The sequence below is a fragment of the Nannospalax galili genome, unplaced genomic scaffold (assembly GCF_000622305.1).
Source record: "Nannospalax galili isolate Female #2095 unplaced genomic scaffold, S.galili_v1.0 scaffold46, whole genome shotgun sequence".
NCBI lineage: Eukaryota > Metazoa > Chordata > Mammalia > Rodentia > Spalacidae > Nannospalax > Nannospalax galili.
In genome coordinates, this window is record NW_008355790.1 from 448,865 (window position 1) to 467,420 (window position 18,556).

Genomic DNA, 18,556 nt, shown 5'->3' on the forward strand with positions numbered 1-18,556 from the left:
GCGCTTCCATGAGCATTGACTGGGCGGCCCAAGATCCTGCAATCCTGGAGCAGAGACTCTGTCCAAGGTTTTATGACACCTGCTACAGATGAGTCTCAGAGTGGGTACAGTCTGAGAGTCACCGTGCCTCCGGGTGATGACTACATGGCATTTGGAGAGAGATGGGCAAAGCCAGGGAAGCCTCACAAAGCAGGCTTGGCCTCTAATGCCCTAGAAGGCCAGTGTGGCAGTGGATACAAAGCCAGAAAAGCCCTTCCTGTGCGTCTTGGACTCCCCTCTGGCCTCCTCACTGGTGTCTGCATTGGTGTTCATCCCACGGACCCAAAAATGTTAGTCCTGTCCATCGGATTGAACTTTTTCTGTAGTGATCCAAGTTTTGTTTTTTTGTTTTTGTTTTTGTTTTTGTTTTTTTTGCAGCAATTGTGAATGGGAGCATTTCCCTGTATTCTTTCTCCAATTGCTTGTTATTGGTATATAGAAAGGCTACTGATTTTTGTAAACTGATTTTACAACCTGCTACTATACTGAAAGTGTTGATCAGTTCTAGGAGTTTTCTGGTGGAACTCTTGGGATATCTTAGATATAGTATCATATCATCTGCAAAAAGTGGTAGTTTGCCCTCTTCTTTTCTAATTAGTACTCCTTTAATCTCCTTCTCCTATCTTATTGCTCTAGCAAGAGTTTCAAGCACTATGTTGAAAAGGAGTAGAGAGAGTGGACATCCTTGTCTGGTTCCTGATTTTAATGGGAATGGTTCCAGGCTTTCTCCATTTAGAATGATTTTGGCTATGGGTTTGTTGTATATAGCTTTAATTATGTTGAGGTATGTTCCCTCCAGTCCAGTTTCCTCTAAGGCTTTGAACATAAATGCATGCTGAATTTTGTCAAAAGCCTTTTCTGTATCTATTGAGATGACAATGTGGTTTTTGTCTTTGAGTCCATTTTTATGGTTAATGACGTTTATTGACTTGCATATATTGAACCATCCCTGCATCTCTGCAATAAAGCCTACTTGATCATGGTGAATGATATTTCTGATGTGTGTCTGTATGCGGTTTGCAAGTATTTTGTTGAGAATTTTTGCATCTATGTTCCTTAAGGGTATGGTCTATAGTTCTCTTTTTTGGTTGTGTCTTTACCCAGTTTGGGCATTAGAATGATGCTGGCTTCATAGAAGGAATTTGGGAGTTCTCCCTCTGTTTTTATCTTTTTGAATAATTTAAGTAGTATTGGTTGGAGGTCTTTAAGTGTCTGGTAGAATACTGCTGTGAATCCATCTGGGTCTGGGCTTTTTTTAGTTGGGAGGCTTTGTATTACTGTTTCAAGTTCCTTATATGTTATGAGTCTATTTAAACTGTTGATCTCTTCTAGGTTTAACTTTGGTAATTTCCCATGATTTCAGATATCCATCCATTTCTTTTAGACTTTCAGATTTAGCAGCATATAGGTTTTTAAAATATTCCCTTATGATGGTCTGGATCTTTTGGGTGTCTGTTGTGATATTTCCCTTTTCATCTCTGATTTTGTTGATTTGGATTTGCTCTTTCTTTTTTTTTTTTTTTTTGGTTAACTGGGCTAAGGGTCCATCTCTTGTTCAGCTTTTCAAAGAACCAGCTGTTCGATTCATTGATTCTTTGTATTGTTTTCTTTGTTTCTATGTCATTAATTTCTCCTCTGATTTTTGTTATGTCTTCTCTTCTGCTGGGTTTGGGTTTCATTTGTTCTTGCCTTTCCAGTGCCTTGAGTTGCAGTGTTAGGTCATTTATTTGGGCTCTTTCTAATTTAAAAAAAAAAATTATTATTTTTATCTTATGTGTATGCGTGTGTGAAGGTAAGTGCACCCATGTCGTGCAATGCCCACGGAGGTCAGAAGAGGCTGTCCAATCCCCTTAGACTGGAGTTATGGACAGTTGTTAGCTGCCATGTGGGTGCTGGGATTCGAACCTGGGTCTTCTGCAAGAACAACCAGTGTTCTTAACCTCTGAGCCATCTCTCCAGCCCCTCTTTCTAATTTTTTAATGTAGGCACTTAGAGCTATGAACTTCCCTCTTAGGACTGCTTTTAATGTGTCCCAGAGGTTGTGTTGTATTGTCTTGTTCTTTTTATTGAATTCCAGGAATTCTTTTATTTCTTTCTTAAATTCTCCTTTGACCCAATCATTGTTTAGGAGTGTGTTGTTCAGTCGCCACGAGCTCGTGTAGTAACTAGGGCTTTGTCCAGTGTTGCTTTTGAGCCTTATTGCATTGTGGTCTGATAGAATGCATGGAATTACTTCAATTTTTTTGTAATTGTTATGGTTTGTTTTGTGGCCCAGTATGTGATCAATTTTTGAGAAAGCTGCATGAGGCGCTGAGTAGAAAGTATATTCTTTGATGCTTGGATGGAATATTCGAAAGATATCTGTTAGATCCATTTGACATATGGTATCATTTAATTCAGATGTCTCTCTGTTTATTCTTTTCTAGTTGACCTGTCTAATGGAGACAGTGGGGTATTGAAGTCCCCTACTATTACTGAGTTGGGGCTAATGTATGTCTTAAAGTCCTATAGTGTTGTTTTTATGAAATTGGGTGCACCAGAGTTTGATGCATATATGTTAAGGATTCTAATATCTTCTTGGTTAACTGTTCCTTTGATCAGAATGAAGTGACCCTCCTTGTGTCTCCTGATTAGTTTTCGTTTGAAGTCTTCTTTGTCAGATATTAGAATTGCAACCCCTGCTTGTTTCTTAGTGCCATTTGCTTGGAATATTCTTTTCCATCCTTTTACCTTAAGGTAGTGCCTGTCTTCATTTTTCAGTATTTAGAAGTTGGCTGCTGGTGGAGAGGATGTGGTGATGGAGCACTCTCTTCTGGGGAGGATATGGCTAATGCTGTCTTCTAAACCAGTCTCTGTATTTTGCACTATTTCATTTTATTTTGTACATCTGTTGGGATGCATGTGTCTTCTGGTTTGTAATCTTTCCTCCTTTTCCCACTGCTCTGTCTGTTTGATTTTACGTAAGTCCTCCTGGTGAGTTGTCTTTGTCTGCATCTATGTGGGTAGGGTGGGGCTATAGTAACAAATGCCGTGGTTTACCAGCATTCCCAGTGTTAACTGCAGAAGATACTGGTACACTTCACTTGTGTCCCCATAGGCTTTTGTGGTGCTAAGTGGGGAATATAGTCTATAGTGGTTTTGATGACTAAGGATACCAATATTTAAGTAGTGAGGTAAGGAAAGAATAGGAAAGGGAGAAAGAAAGCGTGAAATAAGAATGAGAAGGGGGAACTGGAGAGATGGCTCAGTGGTTAAGAGCACTGGCTGCTCTTGAAAAAGACCCAAGTTCACTTCCAGCACCCACATGGCAGTTAACAACCATCCCTAAGTCCTGATGAGGATCCAACACCCTCTTCGGGCCCCCACAGACACCAGGCACACATGTGGTATACTTATATACATGTAGACGAAAACACTCATACACATAAAATTAAAATAAATAAAATCCAGCACAGCTGGGGCTACAGGGAGACCCTGTCTCAATAAATAAATAAATAAATAATCTTTTCAAAAAGAAAAGAATCAATAAAATGGAGTAGAAAGTATTGTGCCCTGTGTGTTTCTTCCTGGCTGAGGTGGTGTGGTTTCCCTACTGCTCATATTGTCTTTTTTTTTTTTTCTTTTTTTCATTTAAAAAAAATCAGATTCCAAAGGCAGCAAGGAGGACTGCTATTCTCAATAATTCAAACAAGTCAAAGTCATGGTGTGGGTCCAGAGAGAAAGGGCTTTGTGGCTGAAGACCACTTTCTGGCAGACTTCTCCTGTCTGATTTCCTCAGGCGGACATGACAGCTCTGTCTCTGGGGCTTGTGGCTCAGTTGATGTACAAGCTTTCCATGCCTCAGGCTCTGAGGGAGAGTGGAGAGCCCGCCCACCTGTGTTTACCTTTGTCCATCAAGATGCTGTATCAAGTTCTGCCACAAACTTCCTGTGACTCTGATCTGGGGGTCCCAATATAGCTTTCCCTGGCTCTGGCCATGGTATCAGGCTGATACCATGGGTGAAGAGTATTGACACTCAGCATCAGACACCCTTACCACACTTCTGCATCTCCATAGTCTGTGCTACTTGGGAACTGTTGCATCCATCCAGATGCTGCACCAAGTTCCAAGTCTACTGAGTTCTGCGATATAGGTAGAGCCTATGATTCTCTTGGCAGTGGCTGGGGTTGGGGGATGGTGGGCATTGCTTATCTCTCAGCTCAGACACCCATACCCCCTTTCCAATGCTGTAACCACAGCTAGCTGTGCTCTATCTACTGTCCTCTACCAGCACCCTCAATTCAGCCTCTGATTGAGTTTGGAGCAGTGCCTACTTCCTTCACCACCAGCTCTCATGAGATCAGTGCTCAGAGGTCTTGAACACACTTCCTTTGATGGAACCCAGCTCAGCAGGAGCAGCTTGGTGTGGCTAGGGGCACTGGCTAGCTTCTCTGTGGAGAAAAATCCTTGTCTTATTCCAGTTTAAGCTTTTTTCTCACTTCTCTACTGATGGCTTTTTATCATGACCTTCTTCCATCTGATCTCATGATCTTACAGACATGGCCTTTAATCTGCCATCTTGCTACCAACTCAGTCTTAAAACTTTTCATTCTTAAAATGTTCTACATCTTTTCTTCTTTCACTGCTTGTGGGGTTTTCTTCTTCTTTGGCTTTCAGTATCTTCATTCTGATATGCTAATGTGATTTTCTTATGTTCACAATAGTGGAAAAAATGCATAATTTCATCAGTTTTTCTTTAATATATGGGTTGTAAGAGCTCAAATGCCTTCTCTAAATACCTGCAGTGTGTGCATGACTTCTGGGTCTGCTTCTCGTGTCTGTTGTTTCTTTTGGCTTTCAGCCATTAGCTATTGATGGAATACTGGCTATATCCGATGAGGAATTGAAAAAGTTCTGACTGATATATTCTTCTAGGGATGATCTGATGTTCTTCTGGAAGACAAAGTACAATATGGGAAGATTGCCTGCATCACTGGGGGGCTTGGAATTCCAAGTTTTCTCTCTGCAGAACCTATGAGACATGAAATATCTGCTTACTGTTTAGCCCCCTAGCAGCTTTTTTTGGCTTCTTGTTCTGTACAGATGCAGCTTAGGAGCTTAGGAAAGGCAAATGGCTTCACAGAAATATCATGGGTGATGTTGGGCTCGTCTCACGATTCATTTCCTTCCACCCCTCTTGTGCTGACAGCCTTGGTAGCCCTGTACTCATGCAGATCTTTTCATCTAGTAACAGCGGCTGTGGTTCCAGGCAGCCCATCTGTTTAGCCTGCAGCCTCACACCCAGGTTACCAAATGCCTTTCAGAGGAAATGCTGGCAGAGATGGTCACCCCTCTTGTATCTTTCCTCTCACTGGGACCTTAGCCTTCCAGCCCCACAAGCCTTTGCCAGTCTTCCTACTTTACAAAACCTGGGAGTTTGTGTTTGTTTTTAGTTTCATTTTACTCAGCTTTCATATTTGTTCTCAGCAGGAGGACTAGTCTGGTATAGCTGCTTCTTCATAGCTGGCAGTGTAAGTCAGCATCCGAGAAGTTCCCATCATTTCTGGACTGTGTGGTTTTCATTGTCATGTGGCTTACATTCTCCAGGATGCAGTGTCAGCCTTACTTGCAAGAACTTCAGCTGAGCTGTTGGCTGTGGAACAGGAATTGGCTCAAGAAGAAGAGGAGGAGGAACTAAGGCCCAAAGAAGAGCCACGGGGCCCAGAAGGAGATTGGTAAACAGGCCTTTCCTTTGCTGGTGGGAACTCACTGAGGAGATGCTTGGGTTCTCATAGGAAACTTCCAGGGGACCTTTATAGGTTCATGTCTTAGTTTAGAATTATGGCACAGTTTGGCCTCAGGGAGTGATGGCTGGAGGGTCTCCCTGGTCATTAGAAAGTTAGTGGAAGAAATGGCAAGATTGTGGGCACAGTCAACACATTAACTAGGGCTATTTTTTTTTAATTGAACTTTTGCAATTTTCATACAATATATTTTAATGGTATTTATATTCCCTCCCCTATCTACATCTCCCCTTACTACCCCCATCCCAACTTAATGTACTCTATTATATATACATACATATATATATGTATATGTATATATAATAAGGCCTATAGAGTCTGATTTCTGTCCCTAAATATGTCCTTCAATGTGGGTCCATCTACTGGAGACTGGTTAACCTATCAAGAGTTCCATCCTTGAAAGAGGCTCTCTCCTTCTCCCAGCAGTCATTGGCTGCCAATATTTCCTCAGGTAGGGTTGGGGTTTCTTACCCAATTCCCCATGTCTATGCTGCTATTTTGTCTGGTTTGAGTTTATATGCGACTTGTGCATGCTATCACCATTGCTATGAGTTTATATAACTGACCCGTTGTCTGGAAAATTGTATTTACTTGTGGTCGTCTACCACCTCTGGCTCTTAAAATCTCTGCCCCCTCTTCTACAATGATCCTTGAGCCTTGGGAGGCAGAGGTTTGATATACGTGTCCAATTCAGGGATAAACATTCTGCAGGCTCTTTTTTTTTTTTTTTTTTTGACTTTTACAAAATCTTTATTGAGAATTTCATACATGCACATAAGGTGTTTTGATCAAATCTATGCCTACTCCCTCCCTTCCAACACCTCCCATATCTCCCCATCACTTTTTTCTTTTTCTTTTTTCTTTTTCTTCTTTCATTTATTTATTTTTATGGGCCTTTTGAGTACTTTATCATTCCCCCCTCTGAAGAGGTAACCCTAAAATCTTTTAAGGATTAGATAAAAGCTCCCAAATACTTTGGACATTTTTGGACTTTGTAACACAGTATGTTGCTAAGAGGCCCAAGGACATTTTGACTTTTAGCCAAGAAACTGGCTGCTTTTGGGGGCGGGGGTCTTTTTTACCCTAATTGCCTAGCCAATTCATACCTCCTATTCTTATCATGCTGTCCTCTGAAGGGGTTACTCAAATTGCCAATAGGGAATCGGGACGCAGACCGCTCTGGCCTCTTCCATGCTGAACAGGGACACAGGGTGAGGCAATTGGAGTACCCCTTCAGTGGGTCTATCTAAAAGACTCCCAAATTGCATAAATCTTATCTCTAAGGGGAAAAGAAAGTCCTTGTATCATGAATAGGAGATGTGAAGGAGAAGTAAAGGCAAGAGTAATTAGCATTACAAGGTCTAGACAGGGAACTAGAAAAAAGTCAGAACAGGGCAATTTTCAAACAGGCTTTTTATTCTTGCTTCTGGTAATGTTTAATACTGTTTGCTCTGCTTTTTATTAAAGTCTAAGCTATCAATTTTGAAAGCTATAATATCTTATTATAGAGTTCTAGATAAGTTAAAAATGGCTTTTTCTTTAAACTAGGAGTGCCCTTTGAGCTGTCCTAAGACAAAGCAGATATTTAGAAATGAGCGTCTGGGTAGCCACTACAGTATTGGTTACAGCTTTTACCTTTTCTGCTTCCTTTTCTGTATCAGTAACTCATCCTTTAGAAATGGATGTCCATATTCATATACCCTTGAATATCTACATGCTAAGAGCTATATTTCCAGATTTTTATTATAGCGTCTAAAAACACATTTTAGTGAATGCTTCCATTTTTTAGTATCTGCCATATGTAAACATTTGGATTGTTTTATGTACAGTTGCTTATACTGTTCTGTTGGATTGGTTTACTCTTAATATATATAAGATAGTCACTTGTATGTATGCATATACAAGATTAAACATATTAGAAATTCATAGTGACAAGATAGGTCATACATGACACAGTCATGGACATTTGGAACGAAGGGCTATGACAGTGATGTAAAAAGGTAGAGACACTTTGTGATTAAAAATTTTAGCACTTCAGAACAATCCAGAGGGGTTTGTAAGGTTTATCACAGTTTTTTTTTTTAACCATTGAGCTTTCCTCGTGCTTATGAAATACAATTTATTTCACACATTTCAAAGAATATACTTAGCATGCAAATAAAAGAACTTACAATGCACTGTAGTCATTGCTGGTTCTCCCTGGTGCTCATTTCATGACTAGACAGTTAATAACTAGTCTCTGTCAGTATGTCGGTATGCCACCAATTGGAATTAAGGCTTGGCATTTAGAGATCCATGGAAAAGCTTCTATTCTAAGAATGTGAAACTCAGCAAGCGTGCAATGTTCTGAGCCACCACAGCCTGAGCCTGCTGTGTGTGCCCTGCAGAAACTGGTCCTCTTCTTGCCACCACCCAAGCTCATGCCACAATTTTTGTTAAAGACGAGCACTTGAGACACTTGACAGTCTTCTGCTGGCTCAGTAGCAAAACTCCCTTTACCCAACGTTATCCCTGCCTGTCACTGAATAGTAAGTAGGTAATGAGTATTTTAATCCTCGTGTCTTTATTCATTCTTAGCTGAGAATAACCAATTCCATTCTGTTTTATGATTAATTTTATAATCAATGAATAACTAATACTAAGTTATTTTATAGTGAATGTTGATATTTTTACATTCTGAGATTAAAATTTGTAATTGCTCTTTGTGTGTGATATTTCTGTTTAAGGTCTGGAAATTTGTTCAAATTTCATAAATTTAATATTTTAGTATCATAAGATGGTGATTTTGCTCCGGATTACTGGAAAATGCAGTAAGATTTTTTTTTCTTGAGCTATTTAGTTAAAAGTTCCAGCCAGGGAGTGTCTTGAATCATTATATGAAGCTCTGCTATTTCCCAGGTAATGCGTTAACATAACCTGGGTTATACTGTCCATGCAGTCTGCCTGCCTGACTAAAAATGTGTTTTGTTTTTGTTTTGTTTCACCATAGTTTAACAATGCTAAGAGAGGCCTCTGATGAGACTGTAGCTGCAAAAGAGGCTGAAGTTCAGTTGACAGACAGTGACAGCTATACAGAAGACCTGGGTTTATGCACTAATGTGCCTGGAATGAGTGAAGACGGGTGTAGGAAAGAAAGGATACATGAGGAAGACCATAGCCAGCCACCAACTGGAATTCCCACACTGGTGAATATTCTGCTGTACTCTCCTAAAACAGAGCCCCTGCAGATACCATGTAGACGCAAGGGATGCTTGTTTCTCTTCCAGGTCTGATTCTCTATTAGGATTTGGGCCCAAAAGGCTTTTATAGGAATAGTCACCAAGAAGCATTGTAAATGTTCTAAAATTTTCACATGGGCCCCAAATATTGATTCTTCATTTATACTTAATGTAATATACTTTATATCTCTATAAATGTTCTGTGAATGCTTAGGCTTTTTTTCTAAGGGTAGGGATGTAGCTTAGTTGGTGCAATGCTCACAGCCTGGCTTTAATCCCCAATACCATACAAACAGTCATGGTGGCACACAGCTGAATCCTAGTACTCAGGAAGTAGAGGCAGGAGGATCAGAAGTTCAAGGTAGTATGTTCAAGGTAGTTCAAGTATCAACTATATAGTGAGTTCAAAGTCAACCTGAGATACATGAGACCCTGTCTCAAAAAAATAAATAAATAGCTAGCCGTGGTGGCGCATGCCTTTAACCCCAGCACTTGGGAGGCAGAGGCAGGTGGATCTCTGTGAGTTCAAGGCCAGCCTGGTCTACATAGTGAGTTCCAGGCCAGCTGGGACTACAGGGAGACCCTGTCTCAAAAAGACCAGAAAATAGAATTAAATAAATAAATAAATAAAATTTCTGAGCCATCTGTGGCTATGTGTATCTGTAATCCCAACCCTTAAGAGGCTGACATAAGAGAACTACAAGTTCCAGCCAGCCTGGGCTCCATAGCAAGACTTGCCTCAAAACAAATATTTTTCTACTTTTGATAAATTGGGGGACTATTTAATAGTATCGATTTTCAGAGTTTACATCAATTTTAAACATGTAGTAAATATTTGAAGTTCATCTTGGCTAGATGGAGATCTTACTGAAATCTCTGGACATGTGACTTGGTTAGACAAAGGGACCAGTGAAGTTATCAAAGAGGCCCCTTAGCTGCTTGAATGAGAAATGCATTGAGACCATCCCTGAATAGGAGGCATCATGTTCAAGCCTTGAGGGTGACACACCAGGGATGTTGGGGGCAAAACTTAGAATTCCCTGACCAAAACTTTCCTTTTATAAAGTAGCAAACCTCCTTCCAGAGGAAATCTAGAATCAAGTTAACCTTGTAAGACAAAAAGATATATAGCTGCTTTGGCATGAAGTTTGGATTTTGAGACACTTCTGTTTTTACTTAAATTGTATTTTTGTTGCATTTCCAAAAATCCAATAAATTCAAGCTCAGATTCACAACAGTTATGATGTTCATGCATGCATAATGTCATACTCCACTTAAATCTACAATTTTGTGTCTTTTCATTTTCTTATATTGTTATTTTTATCATTAGACCTTGTTCTTAAAAAATAAATAAATAAATTAAGTAGTGTTTAATGATGATATATTTCCAAATAGGATTCTTTACCGTGGAAAGCCACCTTCCCCATTTTCCCTTCAGAAGTATTGTGCTCTGTGACGCAAGCTTTTCTCACAAGAGCCTCCCTGGTGCTACACGAGTCTCTGCTTAACCTTAGATGTATCCTTGTTCTTAGAAGGATGGCACATGTATGAACATGCATCTATCAGCTCCTGACCAATTGCCAACTTCCCTCATAGGTTGATAAGGAGACAAATACTGAGGAAGCAGTTAATGACAGCATGGCAGTTCGCCCCAAAGACCGCAGCAGCCTGAGCTCTCGACAACATCCCTTCATGAGGAGCAGCGTGATAGTGCGCTCGCAGACCTTTTCCCCAGGCGAGCGGAGCCAGTACATTTGCAGGGTAAGGCGACAGTGCTGCTAATGAACTACTGGTTACAGCAGTCTCTTCCCTCCTGCCAACGAGTAGCCCATTAATGGCAGACTATGCATAGGAAGCTGAAATCCTGACACTAATGGCTAGACTTGCTACAGAATGTAGAAGAGCATATCCTGGGGGCTCTTTTCAGTTAGTTTTCCCACAAATTTAATGTCTTCCTGGTTCTAATGTGATTTGTTTGGCAAATAAGTAAAGTTTATGGTTTTAGATGCTAAGAATTGTTGGATGTTTATGTTTAGAAACATAAAGTGACTTAATAAATATAGTTTGTGTATTTGTGCCCCCTATCATATGTGCTTCCTACTACGTTAATCTTGCTGAAGTAAAAAATTGTAAATTGGATATTGGAACAGAAATCATCTTCTAATACCTCTGGATACTGAGTCAGATTCGTAATTCTATGAAGAAAGTTGTGGGATTTTCATTAGTTTACCAAATTTTATTTCAAGAACTGTTTGTGAATTATAGTAAAGTAGATTTAATATTACATCAAATGAGCTTAGAGGGACTTTTAGAACTCTGAACTTATTCATTCAAGTAAGAAAATATTTTTATTAAGCACTTTCTTAGAAACAAAGAAGGCTTAGTCCCCTGCCCTTTTGCAGAACTTTTGTTGTTGTAAATGAGCCAGACCATAAGTAATAAACACGATGAATAAGCTGTGAAGTGGCGTGGCTCAGGATCAATGCTATGGAAAGCAGTAGAGCAGGCTGAGGGGTTTGGGAGTGGAAGTAGGGATCTGGGTAGCTGTATCGATAGGTGGCATTTAGCAGAGCCTTGAGAGGGTGAGTGTGTGCATTCTGGGCAGAACACACTCTTACTCTGACATTGAGCTGCCCTTTATGTAAATCTTTTAGAGAAACAAGCATCCCCTGTTAGCTAAAAGTACAAAAATCATTTCATTTTAAAAATAGTGACCTTAAACATATAACTTTTGATAACTGCTACTAAAAGGCAGTTCTTTAAGTTATTTAAGAAAAATGAGTTTAGGAAACCATAGAACAGGGAAGAAATTATTTATGGAAGATTTTCTTAAAAGTATAGTTCATGGGCTACTGATGTAGCTGTATGACTGATCAATTTCCTAGCAGGCATGAGGCCCTGGATCTGATCCCCAGCACTGAAAAAAGAAAAAAGAAAAAAAAAAAAAACCCACCCACTTGTTTTATTTGGAAACTTCTCCATTCTAACTTCCATTAGCACTGTTTGTTATGCAGTGATTTTTCTTCTTTTTATCTTTGGCTGCCAGTTAAATCGGAGTGACAGTGACAGTTCAACCTTGGCTAAAAAATCATTGTTTGTGAGAAACTCCACTGAACGACGCAGTTTGCGAGTCAAAAGGGTACGTATTCCCTGAGCCACGTCTCATTACCCCAAACCAATTCTAGACTCCGAGAATTGCAGGGGATAAATTCCAGAACTGATGTGTGTCAGAGCTCTACTCTATGCTCCGGGCTGTTGACCAAAGCCACAGTGACCTCAGAGAGATCAAGTGTTAAAACAGCTACCAAACCCGAGAAGATGTGTTTGAGAGCAGATGTTTGGCACTGGTTTGGAACCTGTGATGATTAAGACTGGAAACTAGTTTGTTGTGTCTTTCAAGAAGGTGGTTGCTAAGCCTCCAAGAGTCAGTAGGTTGAAACACATATTTCTAATCTCTACACATGTCTAGACCTTGAGTGTCTATTGAAGGAATGAAAAATCTGGTACCTTCCTAAAAGAGCAAGTATTCTGCAAAGAAGTAGCACATGTGTTTTTAAGTTAGAGGAAGGGGTGTCTTTTTTTTTTAACTACCAGTTTTGTAATTTTCATAGTTATTTTTAAGGGATAAAAATGTGGATAGGACAGTTCAGGTCAAGTTTTTCTGGAGGCTGGCAATCCCTGGCTGAGCTTTAAGGCTAATTCTGAGAGAATATTTTAGTAAATTAAAAGGTTAAGGGGCTGGGGCGGGAGAGATGGCTCAGCGGTTAAGAACACTGACTGCTCTTGCAGAGGACCTGGGTTCGATTTCCAGTACCCACATGGCAGCTATGAACCATCCTTAACTCCAGTTCCAGGGGAATCTGAAGCCCTCTTCTGATCTCCGTGGCATTGCACAACATGGGTGCACTCACATACATGCAGCCAATACACTCAGACACATGAAATGAAAATAAAAAATAATATTTTTTTTAAAAAAAAAAGGTTAAAGGGCTGAGGTAATCTCAGCAGGGGAAGGCACTTGCCTCCAAAACTGATAATCAGAGTTTAATTCCCCAGGACCCACATGGTAGAAGGAGAGAACCAATTGCCACAGTTGTCCCCTGACCTCCACATGCACACAGGAACACAGTTGTACCCTCCCCATGCACAATAAATAAATAAATAATAAATAAATAAATAAATAAATAAATAGTTTATAAAAACTTGCAAGGGTTAGAGAGTTGGCCAACAATTCAGAGCACTTACTGCTTTTCCAAAGGACCCAAGTTCAGATCCCAACACCCACATTGGGCAGCTCTCAACCACCTGTTAACTCTAGGAAATCTGGCACCTTCTTCTGGCCTCTCCTGGTACCTGCACATAAATCTCTCTCTCTCTCTCTCTCTCTCTCTCTCTCTCTCTCTCTCTCTCTCTCTCAATAAAAATAAATCTTTTTTTTCAGTTGCAAAGATTGGGCAGTTCAAGTAGTTCACAAACTCCTGTTTACTTCTAATAGTTGATATATAAGAGAAAGCAATTTGCTTCCTGTTATTATTGTGTTTGGTTAGCATGAAGAATTGTGTGAAGAACTTTCCATGGTGAGGTGGTTAGCATTAAGAGCCCACATTCTGGAGGGAGTCTCTCACATGACTGTTTGCAGAATGAGTTCATCTATGAGAAAGACGAAGGCTTCAGAAAATGTCTGGGCCTCAAGGCTGGATAAGTTTTGAAAGAAAGTCATACCTGTGGGCAGATAGCAGGTATGTAGAGTGAGGAAGTAAAGGATGCTGGGGACTTTGTGTGCTGATCTGGAATGGCAGGGGCTGGAAAACATATGGAAGTGTGCATTCTGCTATAGTTCAGCATGAATCTTGGTGTTATGGATGGCCAGGTGAGCCTAGGAGAGAGGAAGTTAGAATCTTTATCTACATTTCTGCTGTTCTGGTTTCATGACACCACTAGATATAACTAGGTAACTTTTTGTCCCCCTGGTTTGACTTTCTAGTCACTTGTTACATCTCTTGCCTACAAGCCAAATGCTGGAATTTATTAACATTCGGCATTTGGGGGAAATTCTGAGGTATAGATCTTTCTGGCTACTTTGTATTGAGAGGACCTAATTTTCCAACATCTTAAATAAAAATTCTCACTTCCTTTCTAAGTCACCTGCTTTCTGAAGCAACATGTCTGTTAGGAGATAGCAACATGCTTCAGGGGCATTTTAATGAGCAGTATTGCTGAGTGGAGCTAGGTTATTCATAAGCTTAGTTATTAGAACTACTTGAGCTAGATAAAAGTTAATCCTGAAATGGTTCTGCAGTTAGAGGTTTAAATGGTTAAGTAGACAGATATGGTTCACTAAAACTGAGTGGAAGGTAGTGTTCTGATTCAGGAATCCCAGCATGAAAATTATATAAAGGTCCAAGAGTGCAAAGACTGGTACAAGATTTGCCTGCCTGGGTGTCAGAGTCCCAGGAGTATGAGTCATGAGGTGCGGGGGCAGGGGGGTGGGCACCTGGACAGTGGTGTGCTGAACCTTCCTCACACTAGCTCTCAACTGTGTCCAGCTCTTCCCAGTTTAGTGACATCATGTTGAAAATGTTACAGTGAGTAGTCACACAGTAGAAATCATAGAAGCCTACAGTCAGTGCTGCTCTCTCCCCCTTGTTGAACATGTACCAACACACCACTGTACACTGGACTGCTTACAGAGGCTCCATGTGCGTGGAACTAGGAAAGAGTACTGGTTTTTAATTTTCTAAAAGAGTGTGTGTGTGTGTGTATGTGTGTGTGTGTGTGTCTGTGTGTCTGTGTGTGTGATGTTTATGTGTATGATGTGTGTGAGTAGAGTGGTGTGTATGCCATGGCATACATGTGGAGGTCAGACGATAACTCAGGAGTCGGTTCTTTCCTTCCACTTTGTTGAGGCAGGGTCTCTGTTGTTTCTGCTACTGCACTGTGTACTCTAGGCTAGCTGACCAGTGAGCTTCTGGGCAATTCTTCTGGCACTGCCACCCATCTTGCTGTAGGAAGGAGATTACAAATGCTTGCTACCACATCCAGTTTTTGTGTAGGTCATTGGACTTGCATGGCTAGCACCTTTACCCACTAAGCCATCTCCCCAGCCCAGGAAAGATTTCTGATTCAGAAAAACAAGTCATAACAGTCAAAGCACTTATATATCTAGATATTTCTTGTCATGTTGGTAATGTGTTGGAGAAGGCAAGGATTGAACAAAGGAAACCTAATAAAAATAGTATAGAAGCCTAAACATGTAGCGGACATGAGATTGGTATTAGACAAAACGGAGAAGGACTAGGAAGAGACAATGCCAGATACAGGCCTATAATTCGAGGTACATGGGAGGCTGACTCAGAAGGCTCACAAGTTCAAGGACAGCATACAGAGTGAGTCCGAGGCCAGCCTGGGCAACTTAGTAAGACCCTTTCTTAAAAAGTAAACAGCGGGCTAGGGATACAGCTCACTGGTAGAATGCTTGCCTAAACATACAAGGCCGTTGGCTCAATTCCCAGTTTAAAAAAAAGAAGAAAGAAAGAAAGAAAGAAAGAAAGAAAGAAAGAAAGAAAGAAAGAAAGAAAGAAAGAAAGAAAGAAAGAAAGAAAGAAAAAAACTATTCCACCTTGAGTGAGGTCCTGAACCTAGAAACTTACAGCCACTTATGAGAGAGATGTACTCTTGCTCTGGAGTGTGTTACTGAATATGTTAAAGCTATAATGAAATGTTTCTTCTAATCATGTAGTTATTAAAAAAACTTTTTTAATTAAAATAAAATAAAAAGTAAACAGCGGGCTAGGGATATAGCTCACTGGTAGAAGCTTGCCTAAACATACAAGGTCCTTGGCTCAATTCCTAGTTAAAAAAAAAAAAAAAAAGAAAAAGAAAAAAACTATTCCACCTTGTGTGAGGTCCTGATATAAGACACACAGACAAGGCCCTCCCACTTCCTTTTGTTATGAGAACCATTGTTTTTCCACATCTTCAAACTAGAACAAATATCAAGTTTGAAGCTCTCATCTGTTATATCACATAGTTCCCATTCTTAGGAATCTCTTATTTTCTATTTGCACAATAATGAATCTAGGCAAGAAATACCCTCTGTACCCTCTGCTTATGCCATCTTACCTAATCTAATTTATGTTCTTTTCATCAAATGAATATGACTCATCCCTGTCCTCATTCTCTTACCAGTATTCTGCCTATAACCCCCACCCACCCACCGACATTTGCTCCTACCTAAGTAATTATTCCTTGATAAATGGATAGATTGGCCCTGGGAGGGACAGTGGTGAAAGTAGATGCTACACAGTGGGGAAGAGCTGAAATTTAAGCATCTGGATTGTGAGAGAGCAGACTCTGCACTGCCTTCTGGCCAGCACTCAGGATGTGGTAGGAAAGGAGTGAGCTGCCAAGAGTTCTGTTTCCTCAAATGGACGACATGTAAGCTTTTTGTAACATGTTTGTTTTCCAAATAGCATGGACTGTCCTACCTAGTTTGTTTGTTTTTTGTTTTTTTTTAATTAAATTTACTTATTTATGTATTGGGGTAACATGCCACAGCAAGTATGTGAGGGTCAAAGGACAACTTGCAGGAGTTGTTTCTCTCCTTCCACAGTGTGGGTTCTGGAGATTGAACTCAGATCATCAGGCTTGGCAGCAAGTGCCTTACTCACTGAGCCATCTCACCAGCCGCATATTCACTTTTAAAATAGTTTAAGATGATGGGGTTTGTTTCATGCTTGGCTACTAGTTCATGGCTGGCGGACCTCATGTTGGACCCTTTCTATTCTCACTGGGACCCAGGCTGATGGAGCCTCCATCTCTGGCCCTCCGCTGTGCCTCCAGTAGAAGCAGGAACCCAGGGCTCTCATATACCTTTGGAAGTAAGATGGACTCCTCCCACTTCCCTTTCTTTGGCCAAAGCAAGTCACATGGCCAGTTATGCCTCCCTTCCTGCGAGTAAGGAAGAGCAGTCTTGTCTTGCATCAGGGAGGACAGGCAGAATAATGACTACCCACATAACAAGGGGAACCTGGTTTTCTGCTTCTCCAGGCGGTCTGCCAGCCAGTCCTCAGAAGGGCAGCCCAAGAATGCCCCGTGCGCACATCTCTAGACCTGGAACTGGACCTTCAGGCCTCGCTAACCCGCCAGAGTCGCCTCAACGACGAGCTACAGGCCTTGAGGGACTTGCGACAAAAACTGGAGGAGCTGAAAGCTCAGGGAGAGACCGACCTTCCTCCCGGTGTACTGGAGGACGAGAGATTCCAGAAGCTCCTGAAACAAGCTGAGAAGCAGGTACAGAGTTCTGGGTCACTCACTGGGAGAAGCTGATGCGGATTCTTTCCTGGTGAGGGCCGCCACCGTGTAGGAGGTTCCCAATCTCACCCCTCAGATCCTTTTTCTAGGACTTGGGATAGGTCCATCCCACCATTATAGTGCCTCTGCTACCCAAATATTGCTAAAAGAGTGGTGGTCTTTGGGCATCTGATAGAAAGGGAGCCTGGCAGGAGGCAGGACCTGGTCCTGGTTATTTCTCCTCAGCGTTTTCTGTGTTTCAACAAGTTATGCATTTAGCTCTTCAAGATTTGTAGCTAACCACATTAGTTACAAATACATTGCTAATTTTTTTAAAAATTATTTTTCTATTTCATGTGTATGAATGTGTGCCTGCATGTATGTATGTGCACTATGTGCATACCCAGTGTCACTGGAAGCCGGAAGAGGGCTTCTGAGCCCCTAGAACTGGAGCTACAGGTTGGTAGCCACCATGTGGGAGCTGAGAACTGAACCTGAGCCCTCTGCAAGAGCAGCCAGTGCTCTTAACTGCTGAGCCATCTCTCCAGCCCCCTACACCGCTCATTTTAATGTTCCTAAATTTTCACTTTCCTGCCTTGAAAGATGCCATTTCACTTACTAGGATTCACTTACCTTTCACCCTACAGACATCCATACAAAGTAAGACAAAATCGCTGAATAAAGGTTTGGGTCTTTTTTTATATAGGCATGCATGTACCACCCCACCTAACAAAAATAAAATATATTAGAAAAATTGTTTCTATTGTGCCACCCAAATATTACTGACATTTTCAAGAATTTACATGAGTATGAAATTGATTTATTCTCAGGATTAGAATGTATATTTTGCTTTAGAACTAAGTATTCATTTCTATATATATGTCCTATATAATCTTCAAATACAGGTGAAAACTATTTGAAAAGTATCACAAGTGCCAAACCATTATTTTCTTTTAATTTAGGGTGGAAATGTGATGTACAGTTTATCTGTCCTTGAACTAATAGAAAATATAGACAATATCATCCATAAGAAATCTTTCTTTTGAACCAAAAGTTATTTTTTTAATCTTGTGGTTGTGGTGCTATAGGGGGGTTTCAGTTATTTCATTAATTAGTAATACTACTCTCAGAGGGAACTATGAATGAATTTCAAAAATCAAACAAATAATCTTTTTTTTTTTTTTTTTTGAGATAGGCTTTCACTATGTAGCCCTGGCTGGCCT

At 40.6% G+C, this 18,556-nt stretch overlaps 1 protein-coding gene across 1 annotated transcript in view; it reads left to right on the forward strand.

The window, feature by feature from the left end:
• Positions 1-18,556, forward strand: part of Wwc2 (WW and C2 domain containing 2) — a 208,002-nt gene that overhangs the window by 166,351 nt on the left and 23,095 nt on the right. The window contains exons 17-21 of the mRNA XM_008853555.3: positions 5,627-5,754; positions 8,813-9,008; positions 10,638-10,802; positions 12,088-12,180; positions 17,091-17,333. Coding sequence (XP_008851777.1) covers positions 5,627-5,754; positions 8,813-9,008; positions 10,638-10,802; positions 12,088-12,180; positions 17,091-17,333 — 825 coding nt within the window. The remainder of the gene's footprint in view (positions 1-5,626; positions 5,755-8,812; positions 9,009-10,637; positions 10,803-12,087; positions 12,181-17,090; positions 17,334-18,556) is intronic.